The sequence below is a fragment of the Astatotilapia calliptera genome, chromosome 6 (genome assembly GCF_900246225.1).
Source record: "Astatotilapia calliptera chromosome 6, fAstCal1.2, whole genome shotgun sequence".
Lineage (NCBI taxonomy): Eukaryota > Metazoa > Chordata > Actinopteri > Cichliformes > Cichlidae > Astatotilapia > Astatotilapia calliptera.
The window spans coordinates 11,972,904-11,998,908 of NC_039307.1; the positions used below are offsets into that span (position 1 = coordinate 11,972,904).

At 38.6% G+C, this 26,005-nt stretch overlaps 1 protein-coding gene across 1 annotated transcript; it reads left to right on the top strand.

Moving 5' to 3' along the window:
• Window positions 1-159: 159 nt before the first annotated feature.
• Window positions 160-25,781, top strand: smc3 (structural maintenance of chromosomes 3). The gene is made up of 29 exons (XM_026170333.1): window positions 160-355; window positions 1,010-1,085; window positions 1,219-1,257; window positions 1,341-1,408; window positions 1,671-1,742; window positions 2,342-2,421; window positions 2,519-2,597; window positions 2,918-3,035; window positions 3,537-3,712; window positions 3,973-4,053; window positions 4,617-4,781; window positions 6,715-6,836; window positions 7,096-7,309; window positions 7,862-7,965; window positions 9,073-9,172; window positions 9,998-10,158; window positions 10,568-10,709; window positions 10,939-11,089; window positions 11,186-11,338; window positions 14,045-14,196; window positions 14,386-14,544; window positions 16,036-16,143; window positions 16,431-16,539; window positions 18,692-18,939; window positions 22,127-22,339; window positions 22,834-23,025; window positions 23,552-23,729; window positions 24,069-24,175; window positions 24,723-25,781. The coding sequence occupies exons 1-29, from the start codon at window positions 341-343 to the stop codon at window positions 24,792-24,794; spliced, it is 3,654 nt and encodes a 1,217-aa protein (XP_026026118.1). The 5' UTR covers window positions 160-340; the 3' UTR covers window positions 24,795-25,781.
• The last annotated feature ends 224 nt before the right edge of the window (window positions 25,782-26,005 follow it).

Here is a 26,005-nt window from a genome sequence, read left to right on the forward strand (position 1 = left end):
CCTAATGTTATGTCACAAACGTAACCCAACCGTAGATACACATTATATTATTGTTATATTTGAATTTTTACCTTTCATATGAATTATTTAGCTTCCCCACATGTAGGAATATAGTGCAAGTATATCCCTACAACCCAGTTTCACAAAATGGTATCATCCATTCTATCCCGCCCCCGCCGCCATTTTCCATGTTATTCTTTCCTGCCTTACAGTATTTTATGATTTTTAATGCAACAGTTTGATTGTTAAGTTTGGATTATTATAGTTGTGGTTTCTCCAGCTTGGCGCAGGGAGTGTTTCATCTCCAAATTTGCAGAGGGGACGCCCTGGATAAGCAGCCATGTATATTAAACAGGTAAGCTAACGAGACCAGACTGATGCGTGTTGCCGACTGTTACTGGTCTAATAACAAGATTTAGGCCAGCTTAACGTTTTTCCACTGAATGATAAATATATAGCTATCGAGGCTTCACTCAAAGTATAACGTTGATTGGATTGCAAAACTGTGTACAGGCACTCCATAAACGGCAAACGTTGTGTAGCTATCTAGCTAACGTTAGCTAGCGCTATTTGAATTAGTGTAGAAGTGAATTGCCTGTCCCCTCTCGAGATGCTAAGCTAACGCAACTAGGCCAGGCTCAGGTTTTCCGATTTGTATGCTTCTTTTCATTGTTGTTATAACGTTTAATGTTGCATATGATGCAGAATACGAGAGTTTATTGTATAGTTGTCGGCTAACTCGGCATTGTTGATTTCAAACCTTCAAAAATGTCCTGAATGAAAGTAGCGGTAGACCATCAGAGTGACCATCAGCCAAGGCCCTGTTGCCTCGTTTTATCTGTGATGGTGCTATTCAGCATAAACAGTTTACACACCTTATGTTTACAAATATTCATAGACCCAGGAGCTCTTTGACCATGTTTAACTGTAGCATGTGGTTAAAATATTGCACTGAAACAGCTGATGTTGTTGTCGGTGTGTTCACGGTGGTCTCTGGTTCCCTGTGCAGGTGATCATTCAGGGGTTCCGAAGTTACAGGGACCAAACTGTGGTAGACCCTTTTAGCCCAAAGCACAATGTCATCGGTATGTGTTCATCCACATCTTTCCATAATTATTTTGTATTGCACCTGAGTTGCTAATCAGGTTTTTCGGATACTTTATGTACTGTATGTCACCATATCCTCATTTTGTGTTTATTTTTCCCTTCGTCTTACAGTTGGGAGGAATGGATCAGGAAAAAGTAACTTTTTCTATGGTATGAAGCCTCAAAACTTGCTGCAATATAGAATTCAAACATTTAGACTTCTAAGACTTTAACTCCCGTTCTCTTTTTTTTAGCCATCCAGTTTGTGCTCAGTGATGAATTCAGCCACCTGCGACCTGAACAACGCTTGGCCCTGCTCCATGTAAGTACAGGAAAATGTACTGGGAACATGAGCCTTTAGTGGGAAGCTATGAATGCAAGAATGCTTGCTAAATAACAGATTACTCTCAATCAAAATCTTTGCATTTTTCTACCTGTGCCAATTGGCAAAAATGTTTTTTGTTTTGTTTTTTTAATTAACTTTTATCACAGTGTGAGTGATTTTGCTTTAGCTTTGACTAAAACCTCTTTGGTAGATGCCAAAACCTCGTTGTGTAAAAATCTCTCTCTCCCTGTCACTGTAGGAGGGAACTGGTCCACGTGTCATTTCGGCTTTTGTGGAGATTATATTTGACAACTCTGACAACCGACTGCCGGTAGGAATGGCAAACATTTCAAATTTATTCTATTACTGTATTTTCAGCTTGATTCCATTGTGATATTATTTAAAAAATTCCATAGGCCTCTCAAGGAATGTGTGTGTATGTGTTAAATAAATGGTCACTGAGCAGCTTGTGGCTAAACGTGTATGATCATATAGTCTCTTTTCAGTGCTGATATTTGTTTCACAATTAAATTTGCATTATTGTTTACATTGGTTTGTATCAAAGTAAACCTCAAAATAAAAAAAAGGAAAACACAATAAACTAAAATCCAAAAAACCAGCAACATCAACCCTTTTATGCTTTCTTTTGTAACAAGACTCGTAATCTTGGGTATTAAAATGGTGAACATCCTTATTCCAATTTAAGTTGTTCATTTCATATTGAATATTGAAGTCTCTCCTGGTGATGACTGTTATGAAGACCACTGATTGCACTGCGTTGCCTTCAGTACACACAGTCCTTCTTATTCTGATGATGAAGGCCGGATGTCTGTGAAATGTTGCAGCCTGGTAATACTGTGGCATAACCTGCCAATTATCGTCCTCTGTGTGACCCTCAGCTTGCCCAGTGATAAATGCATCTCTTTCTAGATTGACAAAGAGGAAGTCTCCCTTCGTCGTGTCATTGGAGCAAAGAAGGACCAGTACTTTTTAGACAAGAAGATGGTGACGTAAGTATTGCGAGGGATCAGCTGTCCATGTTAAATTTGCCAAAGGCCAATACTACATGTGCGATTCCATCTATTCTATGCACTCTTCTTGTTGCAGTAAGAATGATGTCATGAACCTTTTGGAGAGTGCTGGCTTCTCTCGGAGTAACCCCTACTACATTGTCAAGCAGGGAAAGGTGAGAGACAAGTGCAGTGCCAAGCCTAATTTAATGCACAGTAGTTTTTGGTGATGTGAAATGAATTTCATTCTTCAAGCAGTGGTCATTGGGTGGGTAGTTCTAGTCGAACAGACAGTAAAACAGTGTTGTCTTCACTATTTATTTACCTTAGTCTGTTTTCCAAAAACTAAGAGTATTAGTAGACTAAATAATTGATGTTAATTAAAAAAAAAAAATCATTAATTAATTATAATTATTATCATTTGTTTTCTGATAGGAATATCTCAGAGGTACACCAGATATTTGGAAAATTTACCTTATGTTACTGTTTTATGTAGATCAACCAAATGGCCACAGCCCCTGACTCACAGCGTCTAAAGCTGCTGAGAGAGGTGGCAGGGACACGAGTGTATGATGAACGCAAAGAGGAGAGTATTTCCCTCATGAAGGAGACAGGTAAACGCTTTTGAATACCTTTCATTTTGTACAACCGTTGATTGGTAGATTTTAATTCATTAATGTTTTTAATTGTCTGTGAACAGTTTTGTTATTACATGACATCAGCTAGATTGTTTTGAAAAGGCTTTATAATGTATATCTATATGTACCATGTTTCATTAGCCTTAGGCAGGATTTGTAATTTGTGTCACATGTACTGTCGCCTCACAGCAAGAATGTTCCTGGTTCAGATCCATTCCAGGGCTTTCCTTCCTGCAGCATTTTAGTTTCATTGTTTGTGTGGTCGTCAAAGCACTTAAATGTATAGAAAAACGTACTCCATTTCCACTGTCTTATAGCAGTACTGTCGGATTTCCATCACAGTCACCGTTGTGCATGACTGTAACCCGTGGCATTAAATTGTTTCTATAACAGAAGTACTGCTTAATTTTGTATACCTTTGGTGAAGGAGTTACAAAGAGAAAAAACTGAAAACAATCCACTGTGTGTTTTCCTCAGAGGGGAAGCGAGAGAAGATCAATGAACTGCTGAAATACATCGAGGAGCGTCTGCACACCTTGGAAGATGAAAAGGAAGAACTGGCTCAGTACCAGAAGTGGGACAAAATGAGAAGAGCTTTGGAGTACACAATCTACAACCAGGAGCTGAATGAAACCCGTGCCAAGCTGGATGAGGTAATAAAGTTGTGAAAAACGTTGAAGTACACATGCAGAAAAAAAACACAAAACATAGACTTCTCTGTATTTTGATGCAGGCGTAAGAATGTAACGCAACCCATGTTGCAACCCAGTTGCATTATTTATGCAGTAAAGCACGAGTTCTATTGTCCTAGACATCATTATAAACTTAATTAAATGTGAACAAATGCCAGTATCAAGTAGACTTTCCTGCCTCAGTAACAAGACTTTTGTACTACGTTTGGCTCTTTTAATAGTTGTCCACCAAGAGAGAAACCTGTGGAGACAAGTCCAGACAACTGCGTGATGCTCAGCAAGATGCCAGAGACAAAGTGGAGGTAAAGAAACAAAAAACCCCAACAACCATTGCTTGGCTTCAGTGAAATCTCATCACAGAATGATATTTAAGATGGTGTTACAGTATTTTGTAAATGACCGTGAATGATGTGTTTGTGCTCTGGTAATTGATCTACTTTGACATTTTTGTGTTTTAGTAACAAAGTCATTTGTTAATATTGTTTGATTTTGTTCAGTGCAACATTTCAGGTACCATAACCACAAAAAAATGCAATTAAATTTTACTTTTGTGTGTTATGAATTTCCCAGAGGAACCCACCCGAGGGATTAATAAAGTTCTATCTTATCTCTTATCTTATCTTATTTTCACATCTAATGTTTGTTGACCTCTTTTTTTTTTTTCCTCTAATATATCATTGCTTATCTAAATATATCACGCATTTCTAGATGGTTAATGTCATCAGCTCATCTTTGTGACCTTGTTAAATAAATGACGCATCATTTAGTCGCTGTAAAGGAAGTAGGTTGTTGTGGTTTTTTTTGTTTTGTTTTGTTTTGTTTTCCCCTCATACAATGATTCTTTATTTTGGCTCTCTTTGTGTAGGAAACGGAGCGTGTTGTGCGAGAGCTGAAGTCTAAGATCTCTGCCATGAAGGAGGAGAGAGAGCAGCTGTCGGCAGAGCGCCAGGAGCAGATCAAGCAGAGGACCAAACTCGAGTTGAAGGCCAAGGACCTGCAGGACGAGCTGGCAGGCAACAGTGAACAGAGGGTACGGAAGCCTCCCATCTGCGTCACTCTAAACACGTGATGATGCACCAACCACACTCCCCCTGCCTCTTTCCCTTTACCATCTCTGTATAAAGAAAAGGCTGGCAGTTTTTTCTCTTTTAATCCACTCCACTCACCCCTGTTATAGCCGGAAATGTGGGTACTTTCCAGCCCCTCTGGTGTTGGCCAGAGGGGCCGATGGTGCGATATGGCAGCCTCGCTTCTGTCAGTCTGTTCCAGGGCAGCTGTGGCTACAACTGTAGCTTACCTCCACCAGTGTGTGAATGTGAGAGTGAATGAATAGTGGAATTGTAAAGCGCTTTGAGGGTCTCGAAAAGCGCTATATAAATCCAATCCGTTGTTGTTGTTGTTGTTGTTATTATTATTATTATTATTATTATTATTATTATTACTTGTCCAAGGTTGCTTTACTTTTCAAGAATTTTGGCAAGGGTGTCTGTCAATTTTTCAGTCTGTTTATAAAACCAGAAATCCCCAAATCATGACTTATTTTATTTAGTATGGTGGGATATTATTCCGAGAATGTCCAAAAGAAAACAGCATAAAACTTAATCAGTAAACCAAAAGGCACTGATCCAAATATTCAAGTGCTTCATTCTTACAAAACTAATAATATGTGGTTTTGGTTAAGGTGTTTTAAAGGTATTTATTTCATTTAATGGATGCAGCTGTTACTTGTCAGTTTAATATAACTATATTTTAATGTATGTGATCATGCATCCAGTATCTGTATAATATCTAATATCATGAGTAATATTAAAACAGGTCAACCAGTGCAAAAAAATGTGCAGTTGGCTTGTGGGATGGGATGAGAAGAAAAACGGAGTAAGCACCAGGTTGCGTATCAGACTCTGCTTACAGCTCCACTATACATCATCCCTGGCATGAGGTTTCGTGTACAGAATTGGCATGCATCACTCTCCATATGGCTTGGTGTTTGTGTGCACATGTGAGTATGAAGACGATAATTATACATAACAGCTCTATTGGCTCAGTTTTTATGGTTCATGGTGGGTCCCAGGCAGCATGCTGGCTAGTGGTTGGATTAAGCCCACCTGGCTGCGGCTGGCACAACACCAGCCAAAAGTTATTGGAGCAAAATGAAAAGCCTCTCTAGCTACAGGGGATCCTGGTTTGATCAGCTTTGAGGTGGCTGATCAAACCACGGGGGGAAAAAAGTGAGCACAGCCATCTCACAAAGGAATTTGTCCAAATCAGTTGTCAGTTACATTTTCTATTAATACTAGCACATTTTGGTTTACTGAATATTAATGCTCTTTTTATAGGATTCTCTTCCAGTAGATACCTTTTATATAAATCTGTTGTAAATGTGTTAGGGCTGTCGGTCTATTAAAATATTTAATTGCGATCAATCGCGTGATTGTCCATAGTTAACTCTGTTAATTGCAGATTTTTAAAAATGTATATATTTTATTACATTATCAGTGGTGTTTTTGGCCAGGAAGCAGTATTTAAGACTTCACGTACTACAGTGTTAACTCGATTCACATCGATTGTACAAATAATTTTGTTCTTCTCAAGGGAACCGTCTGGCAGAGCATTAAAGCTAAACTTGTTATTCAAACGACCCTTTTCTTCATCCATTTCTGCTTATCATTCACAATGTTCTGATGCTTCACTTCCAGACACCCCAATCTAAGGATGGTGGGCCACAGGTCACAGCCCAAGCACGCATGTGTTAATCGAAAGAAAATAGAGGTGTTAAAAGGAATAAGCATTAATGCGTTATTATCCTGTTAACTTTGACAGCCCTAAAAATATAAGTATACATTTTTCATAATTGTCATGAGGATTGTTTATTCTTCAACACTTTTCCTCACATGTAACTCTTCTTTTCTTAACCTTTCATTTGTCAGATTTGTTGGATTAATAATCTGCTCTTGATCTTCCAGAAACGCTTGTTGAAGGAGCGTCAGAAGCTCCTGGAGAAAATTGAGGAGAAACAAAAAGAGCTGCAGGAGACTGAACCCAAGTTCAACATGGTCAAGGAAAAGGAGGAGCGGGGCATCTCCAGGTAGGGATGACTCATTCTCAGTTATCATTCCCCGAGCAGGCGGTGACCAGGCGTGATTCAATGAGTCAGTCAACCTGAGTTAAATATAATTTGATAGTGAGAGATTAAAGGTGTCTTCACATGAGATATTTGCGAATTCCGTTGTAAAATTATTTTATTGCATGTGTTATACAAACATTTGAATACAGGAAGGAAGGAGAGCCAAAGAAAATTATCGGTTCAGTTTATAAATCTATCATCCCCCTTTGTTGTCTTGCAGATTAGCTCAAGCTACACAAGAGAGGACAGACTTGTATGCTAAGCAGGGTCGTGGCAGTCAGTTCACCTCTAAGGAAGAAAGGGACAAGTGGATCAAAAAGGAGTTGAAGTCTCTGGACCAGGCTATCAATGACAAAAAGAGGCAGATTGCTGCCATCCACAAAGACCTGGAGGACACAGAAGCAAACAAGGAGAAGAACCTCGAGCAGTATAACGTAAGATAATTCAAAATGTTTCAGACCTCCTTTTCCATGAAAAAGAATTGCACACTGAGTTTTGCTTTCCTGTCTTTTGTTGCTCTAGTTGAAATAACTAGCTATTCTTTTTTTCTGACACTGTTTTTACTGGAACATTTTAACCTATACTTATTTTTCCCTTTTATTTTGGTATTTTGCAGTCTTGTGCATACAGCTTGAAGAAGTGGTAAAAAAAATGTTTCTAGGGGATGGACTGGTGGGAAATTTTGAAAGGGGGAAACAAATCTTTATTATGAAGTTAACAGTTTGAGACTAAGCTTTTCATTACATGACTTGTGAACATTTGGTGCAAAATCCACAACAAAAAAGTGAAAAAAAAAAAAAAAAACAGTCAACAAGGCATAGACTTTCATTTGGCTCCTTAACTTTACACAGATTTAAAATAAATAATTTTGCATTTATTTATTTCGGATTAGTGGTGTGATATATGTCGTTTAGAAAAACATTTCTGCTGTTTTGATCTGACATCCTGGCAGGTTAATGTGTCTCACTTCAAACTTGTATCTTTAGAAACTCGATCAAGATCTGAATGAGGTCAAGACCCGTGTGGAGGAGCTGGACAAAAAGTATTATGAAGTGAAGAACAAGAAAGATGAACTGCAGAGCGAAAGAAAGTAAGGACCTCGTCTTTGTTTTTAATCTTCTCTCTGACCTCACATCTTTAAGATGTAAATGTATAAAATTCAGTCATATTTTAAACTTTTTTTTTTAGTGTGCAGTTTTGATTAGTTTGACATCTCATGATAAAATGAAGCTTTACATAAGTCAGACCTGCATGTTGAATTGAGTTGAAAGGTTGTTGTTTAGCCTTTCTTTTAGCCAGTATGCTGTTTCCGCTTGGCAACCTTTAGATAGATGCCAGTGTATTGTCTCCTGTGAATGTCACCAGGCCTTCTCAGTCCACTTAAACAATGAGGTGTGTTTATGTAACACAGAGGATGATACCTCAGGCTTCTGCTGCCACAGTTTCCTTGCCTTTAAAAGGTCCTTCAGGGTGGTTGAATTGTGTCATGAGGCTTTTTAGTGAAAACGCGCAATATTGTTCCATGTTTCTTGAAGCACGACAAAGGCAGCATTCACATTCAGGCCTCTCCAGCTATTATTAGGAATGACACTCAAAACGCATAATTTGCCTTAAGCATAAAAAGAGGTTGTGATCTTTCTTTTTTTTATAAACTGAATTCTATTAAATTCAGCAAGACCCTTATTACTGTCAGCATGTAAAACAGATTCCACGAATAGTTTGTGTATGTCAGATTTTTAATTATGCACCCATCACTGTGATCCGCTGCGCAGTCTGTCGGGTGAGAAGGCAAAATGACAGCTGCAAGCTATTAGTAGCATATCTAAAAATGAGAACAAATGATGAATTTACTCAAACCGAAACAATGAGATGGTTTGGCAGGGAATCGAGATGATATATTTTTACTTGAGGATGATAGTTACAGTTTGCAATTAAAAACAGCTTGACTTGAAATTATGTGAAAGTGAATGAATATTTATTTTTAAATACATTCAAACTATGAATCAGCAGCTGTGTTGGTTTCATAATCTATTTCCAAGATGAAGGAATACAGAGATAAAAGATGTAACCCTTTATAAAAGAGAGTTTTAGTTTGAAGGGTTTTTTTTGTTTTTGTTTTAGTGTCATGACTGCACTTGCGTTTTAGTGCTTCTGGTGACATAAGTGTAACAGTGTGTGACTCTCTGTATCTGCCCAGCTACCTGTGGCGTGAGGAGAACGCAGAGCAGCAGGCTCTGGCAGCCAAGCGAGAGGACCTGGAGAAAAAACAGCAGCTCCTCAGAGCAGCCACTGGCAAGGTCTGTGTCACTGTACATGACTGCGAAATTATTGACGTGCATAATGCAACTATAGGATCCCCAATGCTTCCACCTGGATACAAGTGAAAGTGTGACTATGCATGTATGGGCACAGAAGTGGATGGGTTTTTTTCAGAGGATTGAATCCTTTTACTTGAACACACATACACAGTACATGGATTTATCTTCCTCTTTCCCAGGATGTCACTTGTAAGCCACAGGTAGACCTGCCATTATAGTTCACACACGCACTTACATACAGAAGAGCTGTTAGCGAAGAAATGGGCAAGAGAAGATAAATCAAATCCCAAGTTTAAAAAAGAAAAAGAGGCCTCGCTCTCTAAACGAGCCCACCTTAATACAGCGACCGACTCACTTTGTGACTCAGCCGGTTGTCAGAATAGATATATCAAATGGAATCATTCATCTGCGTCGCTACTGGCACCTTATGATAGCTAGCTAAATTTACATATGACTCACTCCTTTCTGCCTCATCCAGTCATTTCTTCGAGGCATATACATCAATCAAATATCACTTCTGAATAATGTCTGCCCAGATGAAAGGAGGCTGTGTGTAGCTTCATGGACAAATGTCCTACATCTATTTTTCTTACATTACTCCCGGCTGACTCATCCGTCTCCAGCCTTTGATGGGCTATATCTATCTCACATTTTTATATTCGCAGTGTATATTTCAGTGTAGGATTGCGCCATGGAGTTAATACAGACCTGGGGTTTTTTTCATGGCTCATACAATATGAGTTTATTTTTCTGTGCTTTTTTGTGTGTTATTTTGCATACTGAGAATGTAGATCTTTCCTCCAGGCCATCTTGAACGGTATTGACAGCATCAACAAAGTCCTTGAGCATTTCCGTCGAAAGGGCATCAACCAGCATGTCATCAATGGTTATCATGGCATCGTCATGAATAACTTTGAATGTGAGCCTGCTTTTTACACCTGCGTGGAGGTTACAGCTGGGACCAGGTGTGGTTTGCTTTTGTATTTTCATTCAAATGTCTGTGTAGGCTGAAATGAAAACAACACTTTCTGGCTCCAAGTCCTTTTATTATGCAAGATTATACAAATGTGCCCGGTGGGTAAAAGGAGCAGGTTGCTGCGTGGGAAGCCATCAGCCCAGTCAGTTTAAAACATTTAGTCTGAAGTTACTCCCCCGTTTGTAGTATCAGTATACCATCTGCCTTGGGCTTTTTTATTATTGCTTTATTCTTCCTCTTTAGAACCTGTTAAAATTTTTAAATATCAAATGGGAGTTTTCATGTTTACTCACAGAGCAGGTGCTGTAGATTTTATAAACAATTTATGATTTATAGTAAAAAATTACTTTTGTTTGTTTTGTTTTTTCGTCTTTGTTTGTTTCTTTGTTTTTTTTAAGGCTGTTTTACCACATTGTGGAGACTGATGAAGTGAGCACTAAAATACTCATGGAGTTCAACAAAATGAACTTGCCTGGAGAAGTCACATTCCTACCTCTGAGCAAGCTGGACGTCAGAGACACCGCCTACCCAGAAACCAACGTAAGTACCTGACATGAATGGGCGCTTTGCATGTATTAAATTTTGAATCTACTAGCAAATAGTGGTATACAGTAATTGACAGTGGCAGTTAACATAAAAACTGCATTCAACTTTCCCTTTGTTCAGTCCTCTTCATTCAATTTTTCTCATCAAGATTTCTACTGACAAATTAGTTTCATTATTACCAATGATTTTTTTTTTGTTTGTTTGTTTCATTTTTCTCCATCAGGATGCCATCCCAATGATCAGCAAGCTCCGCTACAGTTCCAACTTTGACAAAGCCTTCAAGCACGTGTTTGGGAAGACCCTCATTTGTCGTAGCATGGAGGTTTCCACCCAGTTGGCAAGAGCTTTCACCATGGACTGTATTACTCTGGAGGGTAAGCTTTGCTGTGAAATGCAATACAGCTTCAACAATTCTCAGTGCAAAATACTCCAGTTGAGAACATTCATATCATTGTTTTGTTACTTACTAGGTGACCAAGTCAGCCACCGTGGAGCTCTGACAGGAGGATACTATGATACCAGAAAGTCTCGCCTGGAGCTTCAGAAAGACATGAGGAAGGCTGAGGAGGAGCTGGGTGAGCTGGAGGCCAAACTCAATGAAAACCTGCGCAGGAACATTGAACATATCCTTTCTATTAAAACGTGTGGCGAGTTTGTTTATCATGTTGATGTTAGAGCGCTGTGTGTTGCTGTCCGTTGAGAGTATGAGCAAACTTGAAAGCTTCACTGAAGAATCGCGTTATTAGTGAGGCTGCTTAGACTTACTGACAATAGAAAAATGGCCTGGGTTTGACTGGAATACCGAGGGAAAAGGGAGTATGTGATTCAAGACTGAATTTGAAAATGACTAAACAGACATCTCCCACTTTGAAATGTTATGAAATTCATAAACACTGGAGACAGACAGTTAATAATCGGTATCTGTTAGATCCAAGTAGATTTTCTTTCCTTTTCAGGATAGAGATTGTGTTTGCCTGAAAGGTTTAAATCATGATGTACAGTTAAAACTAGCCTTTCTAAAATCGTTTTCATATTGACTTTTAAAGTAAACATTGCTTTGTGTTGACAACAGAAAACTTTGCACCCTCTTAGGACTAAAATTTTAATTTAAATTGGAGCTGTTTTCTGTATAAAACTATGTTATTGAAAGTTACACCACCCTCATTCAATTATGCAGTGATGTCACATGGCTGAACCTTTGTTTTAATTGTGTATTAAATCAGTCTGGGTTGTGTAGCTACCTTAAGGCCAGTTGGAGCCTAGCTGGGACGCTGTGGCAGAGTTTAATCGGGTCAAGAAGGATTAGTGTGTGTTGGGTCATATCGGCCAGAGCCATGACTCACTGCTGGACAGCTCATGAAGGCCAAACAAGTGGATCACAGAGGATTTGTGTTTGCATGTGCGATGTATTTATGAATATGGTCACTTCCGGCCCAGTATGATTAAATGTCTGTTTGCACACCTGTGTTATGGTGTGTAGCTTCTCACTCACTCACAGCCAGTAAAGCGTATGCTGCTTGGTGTGTGCGCACCTGGTGATTACGTATATGTACGAGTCAGTAGGCGAAATGGGCATCTGTGCCGATGACATGGTGCTTCACTTCACTCCCCGGAGGAGTGAGTCAGAGAATGAATTAATTATTTAAGACACCTTGTTTTTCACTCTCCACCTCTGCCCTGTCAATAAGCATGAGCTCCCAGCCATTCCTTCCTTCCTTCCTTCTTTTAGTTGCCGTCTTCACTGTTCCATTACATTGCAGTGAAACTTCATACAGTTTTTATGTGAAACAGAAATTTTAAATGTACCTGATTTTATGTGGTTGTGCTAATTTATCTTGTTTTTCTATGGAAAAAAACTGTTTGCAGCCTGATATTATCTGTTCACATTTGTCAGATTATCTTTGAACATCTGTTTTCTCAGTCTTCTCTGGTCAGCAGGCAGGAAAATCCACTTTCCTTCAGTCCTTTTTATATCACTACATTGATTGGTCTTGGTGTTCATTGAGTCCTGGTAGACCTCAGAGGCCCACAGGAGTTTTGCAGTCCTTTGAAGATCAATAAGCCTGTCTGTTAAATTAACTTAATGATGAGCATGTGCAGCCCTTCTTAATCCTCTGCTTTGATTTTAGAGACACCTCCTTCCCTAAAAGCCCAATCACATTATTGGAGCACTAAATAGCCTACAACATGCCCCATGACTTTACTCATTATCTGATCAGTGTCTTTTGTGTGTCTTGTCAGTACGATTACAGAAAATTTAACCAGGCTGAATTTCTTGAAACTTTGGGAAGAGGTGGTGTATGTGCAAAAGAAGAACCCTTTACATGCTTTAATTTTAGATCCAAGTCACTTAAAATAGCTGAATGTGACTTTGGCCTTGGCAGAAGATCAACTCTCTGAGTGCCCTTCCAGTTTGCTGCTTCAGCTTCAACAAAACTGTCTCTGTTGTTTAGGGATTCTGTGCCAAAGTGCTTAATTAAAGCTGAATCATTTCTTATCCTTTTTATTTAACCGTTTCAAGTAGTTTGGTTGACTAACAAAAACAAATAAATTAACAAAACCAAAAACTGACTTCTAAACGTGGAACCTTCTTCCTGTGGCATTAGAAGCACAACTGGTGATTTTAATCTCTAGTTCAAGACCTATTAGAAGAAAAGTATGACACTTAAACTAACAGGGTAATCAGGTGTTTATGTGCTATGTATTGTATCATTGTTCTGTGACATTCATCAATCTTGCACCAACTCATTTCTTTTTTCTTCTTTTGCTATAAGGGAAAATTTGTTTCTTTCTCAGCTTGGGGACTAGCAAAAGCACTGAAAACATTAATATCATTTTGGAAAGTGTATGTCACAAGTGTATTTTTAAGTGTATGTTACACTTTTTTACCTGGGGGTAATTTAATTGTTGCATTGCGACAGGTCACATCAAACTAGTTATATCAGATTGTTTGTGAGGTTTGAAATGTAGTGTTTACTCTTGTAAATATTGCAGTTTGCAGGTGTTTTCATTGTCTGGCATGTTTTATGTTGGTTTGTAATGTTTGCTCAGCTGAGTTGACATACAGTTGTATTTATTGTGTAAGTCACTAGTGTTTCAATGCTTGAATGGGTTTCATGGGCTGCATATCCAGGTTTCTTGCAGTCCCAGCACTTAACTTGCTTGGGGAAATGGTAATAACGATTTAACAATGCATCGCATCAGGGACCTTATAATAGGCACTGCAATATGACGTAACTGTGATTAGCTCAAGAGTGGCTATTAAGAAAAACTGAAAATGCTCGTCTGTAGTAAAAATTGGCATATACTTCCTTAACTGCCACCTCCACGTATCAACAATGAGATTGACCAACTGATGAATCAGATGCAGCAGATCGAGACACAGCAGAGGAAGTTTAAGGCATCCAGAGACAGTATTCTGTCAGAAATGAAGATGCTGAAGGAGAAGAGGCAGCAGTCAGAGAAGACTTTCATGCCCAAGGTAATATTACCTCATTGTTGTAGTGTATTGTAACCTGTATAAAAACCCTGTGTTCAAGATCACTATGACCAGATTTTGTTATTGATGTTTAACTTGGTCTGTGCCTCAGGTTCAGCCTGTCCCCATTATCGTCTTAATGTTGCCCACTGCTGTCTAACGTTCCTTCGTTTTTTCTCTCTCTCTGTCCAGCAACGCAGCCTTCAGAGTTTGGAGGCCAGCCTCCATGCCATGGAGTCCACCAGAGAGTCGCTAAAGGCGGAGCTCGGTACAGATTTGCTGTCTCAGCTCAGCCTGGAAGATCAGAGGCGTGTCGACGACCTCAACGATGAGATTCGTCAGTTGCAGCAGGTCAGTGGACACAGACTGTGTCTGTTGCAGCATTTGTGACAGTGTTTCTGCACTGTAAAATAACTGACACACACACATGAATTTTCATTTGTGTAATTGTGCTATATCAGTTTACAGAAGTTTATTGCTCAAAACTTTATTGTGCAATTTATTCAGGTTTTTCAGGGGGGGAAATCACACTGATGTGAAAAAACAAAAAACTTATGTATCAACTGTGAGACATTTAAGAAAAATGTTCCAGTGAAATAATTACTGTCTTTTAGAAATGTGTTTCAAATTCAAATTCAAATTTTATTTGTCACGTACACAGTCATACACAGTACGATATGTAGTGAAATGCTTGGACAACTGCTCGTGACCTAAAGAGAACAAAAAAGGAAAAGGCTATGAATAAGATAGGAAATAAATATGAAAAATTAAAAAGGGTAAATTTAACTAGGAAGGAATAAAATATAAATTAAGGTTAAAAATGAAATAACTGTACAACACAAATTAGAATGAAGGGTAAATTTAACTGGGAAGAATAAGATAAAGATAAATATATAAATTAAAGTTGAAAATAAAATAACTGTACAACAAAATACACAATATAGAACTATATAAGAATGTATGAAGAAATCTAAATATAAATAAATATATACACAATAACAGCAGCTGTACAAGTATTAACCGGAAATGAAGAATATAGTGACCAGTGTTGTGCAAAAACAAAGACAAATCTGAAATTGTGGCAGCATCTGTGCGTGCTTACATGGAGTTCAGAGAACATGCCGGTTACCTACATTTGTTTCTCGGTGTCCTTTCGCTTTCTGCCTCCTCCTAGTGTATTCACATGCTCTGACTGAGGTGAGAGAAGCAGGCAGCAGCTGTGTGTGGGATGTTCCTGTGATACAGCATTGCCCTGTCTTTCTCTTTCACGGCCAGCTGCTCTCGGCTTTCCCCTCATTGAACTTTCAGCCATTCCTGCCATCGTTGTGCAACAACTCCGCCCCCACAACATGAAGCCTTTCATATATGGTTCTGTTATGTTTGCTGTTGTCAGATTATATTACCTGCAACAGAACTCCTGGTTTAGTTTTCATGGGTTTTGGTTAATATGATATTTGCTTCGACATAAGTGGGCAAAGACTTGTTCCTTTACATAACATTCACTGATAACTGTCGCTGAGGCAGATAAGTGTATACACAATTTTTATTTATTTATTTTTAGCAGATTGTATTCTGTGTAGACTGAACAGTTAAAGTTGCTCTCATCTTAGGATTGTCAGGATGTTTATAAAGGCAGAAACTGCAAAATTGGCTTTTAGATAAATGACTATCACTCCTCACACATCCGTCACTCTGACAGCACCATTTCATGCAAGAGATTTCTTTTATGTGATAAACAAAGCAAGAAAAACCCATTCAAATATCAAATCACTGGTATTTCAACACATAGTGAAAATATCACATAAGTAACTTTTGTGCTTCGATGTCTTTATTCACTTGCAGGACAACAGACAGTTGCTGAATGAGAGAATCAAGCTTGAGGGCATCATGACCAGAGTAGAAACATATCTCAATGAGAACTTAAGGAAACGTCTTGACCAAGTGGAGCAGGTACATCATCCCTTTAAGCACTTTGCTTGTAGAATATGTTTGTCACATGATCTATATGTGTATGTTTGTTGAATTATTTCCCTTTTCATATTAACAAAGTCAGATTATTTTAAGTTCTGATTCTTTGTTTTCTGCTGTTAAATTGTGGTCTGTTACAAATTAATTCTTGGATATAGCCGATTTAATTATAAATAATGTTTTCATTTTCTAGGTAGAGAGGTGTTTGAATGACCCTCTCTTTTTATTTATTCTACTATTTTGATGTTCCCTCACTTTGTATTTCACAGGAGCTAAACGAGCTGCGTGAGACGGAGGGAGGCACGGTGCTCACGGCCACAACCTCTGAGCTGGACGGCATCAACAAACGTGTTAAAGAGACTTTAGCTCGATCAGAAGGTATGTGGTTTTTAATTTATTGATATGTTTGTCAGTACTACTGTTCATATGTTGGGATAAAATAGTCACTGCTGTGGTTGTGGCTACATTTATGACACATATATAGAAGCTCACGTATTATTTTACTAACAGGACAGTTTATACCTACTTAAAAGTGGTTTAAGTTAGATTAGGTTTCACTTTAGACATAATCACTTACAGGGGATCCTGTTGGTGTATTTTTAATGGTTGCTCCTCTATTGTAATTGTTTGCTTTCATTAAATGTAAGTCTGTCTTACAGTTGTCCAGAAGTTAAATTTGAATTTATAAAGAAAATGCCTGAAAGCATGTGTTTTGGAATAAGTTTTAATTTTATTATGATCACAAAGAAAAGTATTTTTAAAGAGTTTTTAGTATTTAAAGTAAATTACTGATTTTTGTCATTAAAGACCAGGAAAAATAATGAAAATGTTATTTTTCAGGGCAGGAAGGGTTTTTGAAAATGAAATAAACCCAAAAAGCCATGGACACTTGCTTTAAAAATACACATGAAATAATGTGACTCAGTTAAAACCTTTTTTACAGTAATTATATAGGACACAATATTCAGTTATTTTTTTTTATTAAACATCATTGAGCTAATATAAAGGGTGGATCAAGTATCTGGGTCTTCTGCTGTCACAAAGGCTTTGCCCTTAAAGCATAGCTGACAGCTGTAAATAATACTTTAACAACTAGGTTCACTGCCTGCTCTAGTGTTCGAGAGGAGAGGCTGCAGCTGGACTTTAAATTATACCTTAACTTTTGACGTTGACTTTTAAGTCTTATTTTTTCATCTATAGATAGGCTATAGGTAAATATCTGTATCTCTGTGTAATCTGTAGCTATGTAGTGCTCATTACTGCACATTTCCGGGTAAAATGAAAGCAGAGGAAAAAAAATCAAATCGTTCCAGTCTTCTATCTCTTATGCTTAGTTAATTTATTACCTGTCTGGCTCAATTTATTGTTGTCATTTGAGTATAAATTGAAAAACTGTAGGATACCTTCATTGAGTTGGTACTGCCAGCAGATGGTGAGAATGGCTGTGATGCCTTCGAATCACAATTTGAATAATATGTTTTTGCACAGACTGCCTGGTCGCACATTTGTATAAATGTTCTATAAATGTGGTGCAGTGACTCAGAGGTGATAAAATGCAGTTGTCAAAAAGCACTTGTTTCTGAATACCCTTAATTTGCATGGATTCATATTTCATCATTGGCACTAACTAATTAAAGGCATTCACAGCATCATCCTTTTCTTATGTAGGCGCTATATTCAGTCATCCACTCTTGACTATTGTCAGTTTTACCTTTGTTCCAAAAAAGAAAGAAGAAAAATCTTAATTTCTTCTTTATTTAAATGAAAGTAAGAGACATTGTCTCCCTTTTTGTAGGTTGTTGAGAAAAGGCTCTAAAGACAAATGATGTAATCGCTTCTGCTGAACAAAGATGACACAAAGTCTTACGAGCCATCTTGAAACTAAGGATATACGAGAGTGGTCGACAAAATAATTAAAAGTTGCAGGCCTTCGCTAGATGGCACTTAAAATAGTCAGTTTAAGTAATTATTCGTATTTTAGTGAGTTACAACATCTCAAAGATCTTTCCAGCCGTGATCTTTGCAGCACCTTTCTCTCTCTGGTCTGTGACAAGTTGGAAATCAAAGGAGGTGGCAGTGCTACAAACTTGGTGCGTTCTCCTTTGATCAAGGAAAGAAAAGTCGAGGCTTTCAGTGTGTAACCACATTCAGCAAAGGTGTGTGGATGTGGATGGGTTTTACACTGCCAGTACACTGGCTAGCATTGGCTACTGTTGGCAAACTCATCTGAAAGTGCATGCATGTTGTGCCGCACATGTCAGCAGCATTTAAAATGTTACATCATCAAAGAAAGTAACCACTCAAATCTAATTCAATAAAAGGCTCAAACAGTCCACCCAAAATAAGTTGGTAAAAAACTTCCCCTTACCATCTTTGTTGTTTTTTTTGTTTTTGTTTTTGTTTTTCCCAGACGAAGCAAATTGCAGTAACTATTAAAGAAAGTCATCTTTTTTTAAAGTCAGGAATTCGGCAGTATACTATGTGTAGATAAAAATCTAACCCATATCACCTCGTCAAATGTCTTTCCCAGATCTGGATTCTCTGATTGACAAGACTGAGGCGGAGATCAAGGAGCACATAAAGAGCATGGAGCGATGGAAGAACATAGAGAAGGAGCAGAATGACGCCATCAACCATGACACAAAGGAGCTGGAGAAAATGACCAATAGACAGGGCATGCTGCTTAAGAAGAAAGAGGAGTGCATGAAGAAAATCCGAGAGCTTGGCTCGCTGCCTCAGGAGGCGTTTGAGAAATACCAGACCCTCACACTCAAACAGGTACGCCTTGCCACCCACACACACACTCACACACAGTGCTTAATGATGTTATATGCTCGCCGCTGGCTTTAAAATTTCTTTTCTTTTTTATCAGCCAGCCCTAGCACTTTTCAGACATGTAGTGTACAGTGTTATTTTTCAGTGGGAGTTTATTAAAATACGATATTTATTATTTTCAGTGGGGAAATTGTTCTGCCTTTTACATGCTCAATGGAAACAAAGCACTGGGGGCTTTTATTTTCACTGGGAGCTGGGAGTCATGCTCAGTCACTTTAAACTAACAAGTTTCAGTGGGAAAGTGTCAAAAACAGAATAAAATGCATTTTAAACATAGAATAAGGCACAGTTTATTGGAAAAACAAGATACACAAAAAAGAAAAGCAGTTTTAGTATGAGTAGAAATACACATATGTACAGCATCTCGCATGTGAGTTGAAGTGCAAATAGGCAGAAACTGACACAGTGATAATGATGTCTATGCTATGAGCAGATGAGGTAAGTGATAATAGAGAGAGAAAAATCAGAGATTATAATAATCCATCTATCCTGGAAAGAACAGATGGAGTGATTTTAAAAGAGCACTGTTGTGCGTGTGTTAAAGTGTTTGTAAGAGTCCCACCTCCCATACACAATGGAGAGGAGTTATAGAGTCACAGTGAGACAAATATCTTCTGTAGCACTCAGACCTGCATCTCAGGGCAATGAGGCTTTTACTGTATTTGCTCTGGTGACCAGTCAGGGAAGCATGCACAGGGTAGAATGGATTTTCCATGATGCTGAAGACTTTCTTCAGCATCCTGCTCTCAGACACAGAGTCTTAAGTTCTACTCCTAGAATTGGCCCAGCTTTCCTGATCAGCTTGTTGGACCTTCTTAAAGACAACTTCAGCGTTCCTGGACCAGTCACAATTCACTGTCTATGCGTATCTGTTGTCCTCAGCCACCTCTTAATCTAACTCCTTGGTGCTGCCAGGAGAATAGGAGGAACCTGTTTCCTATTGGCTAAAATCAGTGGCTTAGTATTAGTGATGGCAAGCTGTAGATTAGCTCACACCATCTATAAAACTGTCCACCACTCTGCTGTACTTCTGTACATCAGTTATGCAATGAAACCCTCTCAATTCTTGGAGAGGGGCTCATACCAGCCGGGTTATGCCCAAAGTAACATCCTATTGATCCCGTCCCAAAACACCATCCACACAAAGACAGCAAAGAGCATAATTCTCACAGTGTTTGCAGTTATTTCAAAGAGGGAGTGTGCTGGGTGCAGGAGCCAGTTGATGGCATCCTCCATGTGTTGTTTAGAGTGACTTTATATGAATAGATAGACTGGTAAAGATAATAATTATTCATTTTAATTTAATTGGTTTCACTTAAGAAGGAAATATGTACAATATTAACTGTTAGCTTAGTTAGCTTTAGTTAGCATAGCAGTAGCTATAAACCTATGTGCAGTACATCAGTCTCATGCACTTGAACTATGTTTAACTGCACTGTCCCTTTAAATAAATAAATTCAAAATTCAAATTCATAAAGCTAATATGAATCGGCAGTCCCTTGGCAAGTTACATGCATAGGATCAGAAAGAGTAAATCACAAAACATCCACACACCCACTGTGGATCACTCGAGTCATTGAACACACTGACATATTATTCATTACTTTATGAAGTTGAATTGGTGATTGTACAAAATACATTCAAATCATTACTTTAGCACACATTTAACAGACACAGAACAACACTAGCTTGGAATCACATTACTGTCTGCCTGATTATTTTAGGTCCAAAATCTATTCCCACCAATGTTCATTAGCTTATAACCTTTGTTCTGGGGTTCAGCTGAGTAGAGAGCCTTGCTCCTGAAAAGCTGTTGGCATCAGTGAGAGTAAATTGGTGACCTGAAAGACAGTATCCTGCAAAGCAGCGCAATCTTACAGGAACAGTTTTATTTCACATGTTAGCCATTACAGCAGCAACACAAACAATAATGAAATAGCTGGGTTGAGGTCAGTCTTTATGTGCATTTTGTCCCCCAAATCCATTTAGAAATATCTGCACATACACATGCAGCCAGAGCCAGGTCTCTTTAGGAATAAAGCCCAAGGCCATCACATCCCACCCACTCACTAGTGACTCACTAGACACTGGGGGTAAAGACTGTGTGTTGAGTGGACTTGGCTGCTTCTTTCATAAGTGTCTGAGTGCGCACACTATGTGTGTGTCTATGCGTGTGTGCTTGTGTAAGCCCCCCTCCTCAACAATGCCGAAAATAGGCTCGCTTGCTCATAAACACTCCATATAGTTAATCTTTCTCCACAGGACACTGCTTGGGGGCATGATGGTGCCATTGATTGCAGAAGTGTTTGAGAGAGCCATGTAATAATGGCACTTGGTCATTAGTGATTCAAAGAGATGAATTTATAGTTTGAGAGTTTGGAGAGACAGTGAGACACTTTCAGGCTAGACTAAACTAGATCTTAATTGATCAGGCCGTGTCCTCTTTCAGATATGAATAAAAGGTGCAAAACGCATCCATGAAATGCATAATGAATGTATGTTTAGTTAAACATGTGAAACTCATTTTCTAGCATTATGAAACCTGTCCTTGAGTGGAAAAATAATCTGAAAATATAAAAGTACTGAGCAATATTTCCTGAAAGTGTAGTTGTAACATCAAAGCAAAATTGCCAAATTAGTGAGTTCAGGTTTTAAAAACATAAAAATTAAAACACGCATGTATGCATTTTTTATTATTATTATTTTTTACATTGGTGGCTTTCTGTGTGCATCACTTAATATACTGTTATTTCACAAAAAGTATTCAAAGGAGCTTGCAAAAGAAAAGCATCTGGACTTCTTTAAGTTGCTTGAAGACGTTTCACCTCTCATCCGAGAAGCTTCTCGGATGAGAGGTGAAACGTCTTCAAGCAACTTAAAGAAGTCCAGACGCTTTTCTTTTGCGAGCTCCTTTGACTACGATGACCTGGATGACTGAGAACCTTCACAGACACAAAAAGTATTGTTTTCTGAAAGATGGATGGATGAATGCACAAGCAATCTAAATTATAATTTTGAAAGAGAGCATGTTTTGAGGCGTAATTTAAAATGATACTGATTTAAAGCAGATCTGATCTTGCCTGGAACTAATGAGGTATTGTATTCCACTTTTTTTCCTCTCCTCCAACAGTTGTTCAGAAAACTGGAGCAGTGCAACACTGAGCTGAAGAAGTACAGCCATGTCAACAAAAAGGCTCTAGACCAGTTTGTCAACTTCTCCGAGCAGAAGGAAAAGCTAATCAAGCGTCAGGATGAGCTGGACCGTGGCTACAAATCCATCATGGAGCTCATGAATGTCTTGGAGCTGCGCAAGTACGAGGCCATTCAGCTCACCTTCAAACAGGTACATTGCAGCTCAGACTCTGATTAAAATCTTCAGTGATACAAGTCCATGGTTTTTACCTTAGACCTGTATGTAAATCACCCACATTTTTTGGGGAAAGCAGAAGTGATCTTATTTGGATAAGCAGTGCTAACTTACCAGCCAAAGCTAGCACACTTCATACGTAAATCGTAGGATTGTAAATTCCTGGTAAGACACTAATAACACACTATAATTTCACACACCCAAAACTGGAGCAAATCTTTCTTGGGCAGACTGTTAGTACACCCAGTTACACAAAAGCTACATTAAAAATGCTTCAGAAGCTACAAACATGGTTGAGTGGTCCAGTGTGGTGACCTCACTTCGACTGAGGTGAAACCTAGAAGATGGCAAGAGGTTTATCCCTGAAGAAGTTCAACACTAATTTAAAGCATTTTCTCAGAATGTGAAAAATTCATCAAAATGTGACTAAAATTCACTTTCTATCTCTTCTTACCTTCTGCTCCTCTCAGGTGTCGAAGAACTTCAGTGAGGTTTTCCAGAAACTGGTGCCGGGTGGCAAAGCTACGCTGGTGATGAAGAAAGGTGATGCTGAAGGAAGCCAGTCTCAGGATGAAGGAGAGGGGGGTGCTGACAGCGAGAGGGGCTCCGGTTCACAGAGTAGCGTTCCCTCCGTGGACCAGTTCACTGGAGTCGGCATCAGGGTGGGAGTCTTTTTCAGTTCAGTTGTTTTATCTGCTGTTAGTTGACGGGCTTTACTGATTACCATTTATAAATCAGCTTTTTTTAAAAAATGAATGGAAGATAATCAAATAAGAAGAAGATGCTATAAGTAAGCAAAATGCTTCAGCTCTTTAGTTTTTCCCATTATATAAAGTTTTATCATTTCTGAGGTAGAATTGTGCTTCTTGAGTACCCTCAGTATATTGAGTTTCCTTGAGTCTTTGTTTGGAAACATGTGAATGTGTATTTCTGGACTGTTATGATTTCTGGTCCTCCCACACAGAGAAAGAACCAAGGTGAGATTGGTCATGCAATGAGTAATGCGCAGTCCTCTTAGGGCTAAATTTATCTTTATCATTATCAGAGCTGTTGTAACATTGCAGAGGATTTGTTTAACTTCATGAATCAGAGACTCTTATAATAAAGTTCTTACAGTAAAGAAATTGATTTCTCTGTTTTTGTTTCAAGTAAAGTTTGATGGTCTAATTTGATGCACGTCCTGCGTAGGTGTCCTTCACCGGGAAGCAGGGCGAGATGAGAGAGATGCAGCAGCTGTCTGGAGGTCAGAAGTCTCTGGTGGCTTTGGCTCTGATATTTGCCATCCAGAAGTGTGACCCTGCTCCTTTCTACCTGTTTGATGAGATCGACCAGGCCCTGGACGCACAGCACAGAAAGGCTGTCTCAGGTAACGATGAGTTATGTGTCTACACAGATTAAATGATGGCAATTTAATCCCTATGGCTTAGTAGGGTTGATTAATAAAAATACCTCTCATCATTGATCGCAGTCTCCTCTGTAGTAAGAGTAGGTAGAAGGTGGACGATAGCCTGGAGAGAAAACAAATGAAAGCTAGTAGAAGTAGGAGATGAGCATCAGGGGTGAAAGGGAAGGCTTATGAAACTGTAGTGAGACCTGGTGCGATGCATGGTTTGGAGAAAATATTTACTGACCAAAAGAAAGTTAAAATGACAGTTGCTGAAATATTGGAAACTTTATTCAAAGCAAACCAACCTTCTTATTACAGATATGATTGTTGAGCTGGCTGGCCACGCCCAGTTCATCACCACCACCTTCAGACCTGAGCTGCTCGAATCTGCCGACAAGTTCTATGGTGTCAAATTCAGAAACAAGGTGAGGCCTCTTCCTTCGAGTCTCTGTATATCTACTGAGAGTCAGACTATGCTCCGGGATTAACAAGTTTTAAACGTACCTGAGCAAGTTTTCTCACAATCATCGGTGATCGTTTACAGCGTGATGATGTTTCTGAGAATTCAAATGCATTTGACTTTTTTTTTCTCCCAATAGTAGGTGGTGATTTTATTTTATTTATTTTTTTACAACAATAGCAAGAAAAATAAGTCTTAAGAGAGGCTGCTCATTTGTTCTCACACAGCCCAGCCTACTAAAGTCAGTGGGGGGGAAAAACAACTATTTTCTTCACTTTAGCTTTAGGATTCAAGGGAGAAAATGCAGTGGTGGTGACAGTGTTGTAAACATAATTTTGCATTCTGTTCAAACTCCATTTGTCTTAAATCAATAGCATTCAAAGTTCATTTGTGTCTTTGTTCTCCGTCAGAAAAGTGATAGTAATTTCTTTTGTGTCTGTCTCTTAAGAAAAACGATTAGTGCTCAGTCGGTGCAGCATTGATTAGTCATTAACCGTCTCTGTGTTTTTTAGGTGAGTCACATCGACGTGATCACAGCGGAGCAGGCCAAAGACTTTGTGGAGGATGACACCACCCATGGTTAAGAGTCTCCTGCTCTTTATCGTCCTCTCGGCCCCCACCTCCAGCCCCTCTTCCTCCATCTCTACAGCGCACTGCAAACCTCAAAGGCCTCCAAAACAGGGCCCAAACACAGACATATCCCACTCAGTCCAAAAACCTTTTTATAGTCGTGTTAAACATAAACAACACAGGAAGTCTCAGCTTCTTGTGACGTCCTTGTGATTAAGATGTAATTTAATTCATGCCCAGAAACCCCAACTGACCATTACTCATATTTAGAGTTAAATCTTCAAAGGCTGATACGAAAAATCTGGAGGACAAAATGCGGCTATGTTGATAATCTTTAAGCTGACGGACTTGATGTGAATCAGCCTCATTATAGATGACAGTTAAGAGAGGTGTAGTTATTTTACACTGAAAAAAAAAAGGTTCTGAAGGGAGCACTGTTTGTGTTACTGCGATGATTTATTTTAGCCGAATTTTGGTAATCTGTCATCCAATGATAAAAGCACCAGAGATGTAACCCTTCAGGATCTTTCCTCTTGTGTACAGTTGAGTGTTTTGATATGACTTGGATGAATCTTTGGGGGCCTTAGGCTCATCTGGATGTGTTCATTCTTACTCTGGTTTCTGTAATGTATACTCTTTGTACTCATGAAATATTACTTCTGTCACAAAAGCCACTTGGCTTAAAATGTTCAAAGCTTGTGGTTCCCTTTTTATGCTTGTATTCTGTCAATTCTGGTCTTGAGGTCATTTCAATATATGAAGTTTAATTCCAAAACAACAGATACCCATTTGGGAACCAACACATCCTCCTAACAAGAATGTTTGTGAAACCTGACCGTGTCCACTTGGGTTCAGTACTCGGTCAGTCGCTGTTTTCTAGGAAGCCAAGATGTTATTAATCTTAAATTTCCTTCATGGAGTCTTTGTTTGGGATTGAACTCCTCATATGTTGTACCTTGTTTCAAAGCTTTCTTTTTTTAAATGTTTGTGTTCCTTTTTATGTAATAAGAAAATAGAAAATAATAAAAGGTGAAAAAAAATAAAATAAAATAAATAAACACGTCATCTCCGCTTCATGAGACTGCCACCACTAGGTGGTGCTCTTTAATTGATTTTTTTTTTTTTTTTTACAGCAAAGTCCATTGGTGGTAAAGTAACATATTTATGATATATGTTACTTTTACATTTAGTTTCTTCACATTTTCATCAGAACACAAGTGTGTGT

What these genes read in the sequence shown, in the direction of transcription:
- smc3 (XM_026170333.1), top strand. An exon ending in ACATTGTCAAGCAGGGAAAG is followed by an intron (nt 2,598 to 2,917) that starts GTGAGAGACAAG and finishes TGTTTTATGTAG; the next exon opens with ATCAACCAAATGGCCACAGC. An exon ending in CCTGCGCAGGAACATTGAAC is followed by an intron (nt 11,339 to 14,044) that starts ATATCCTTTCTA and finishes TGCCACCTCCAC; the next exon opens with GTATCAACAATGAGATTGAC.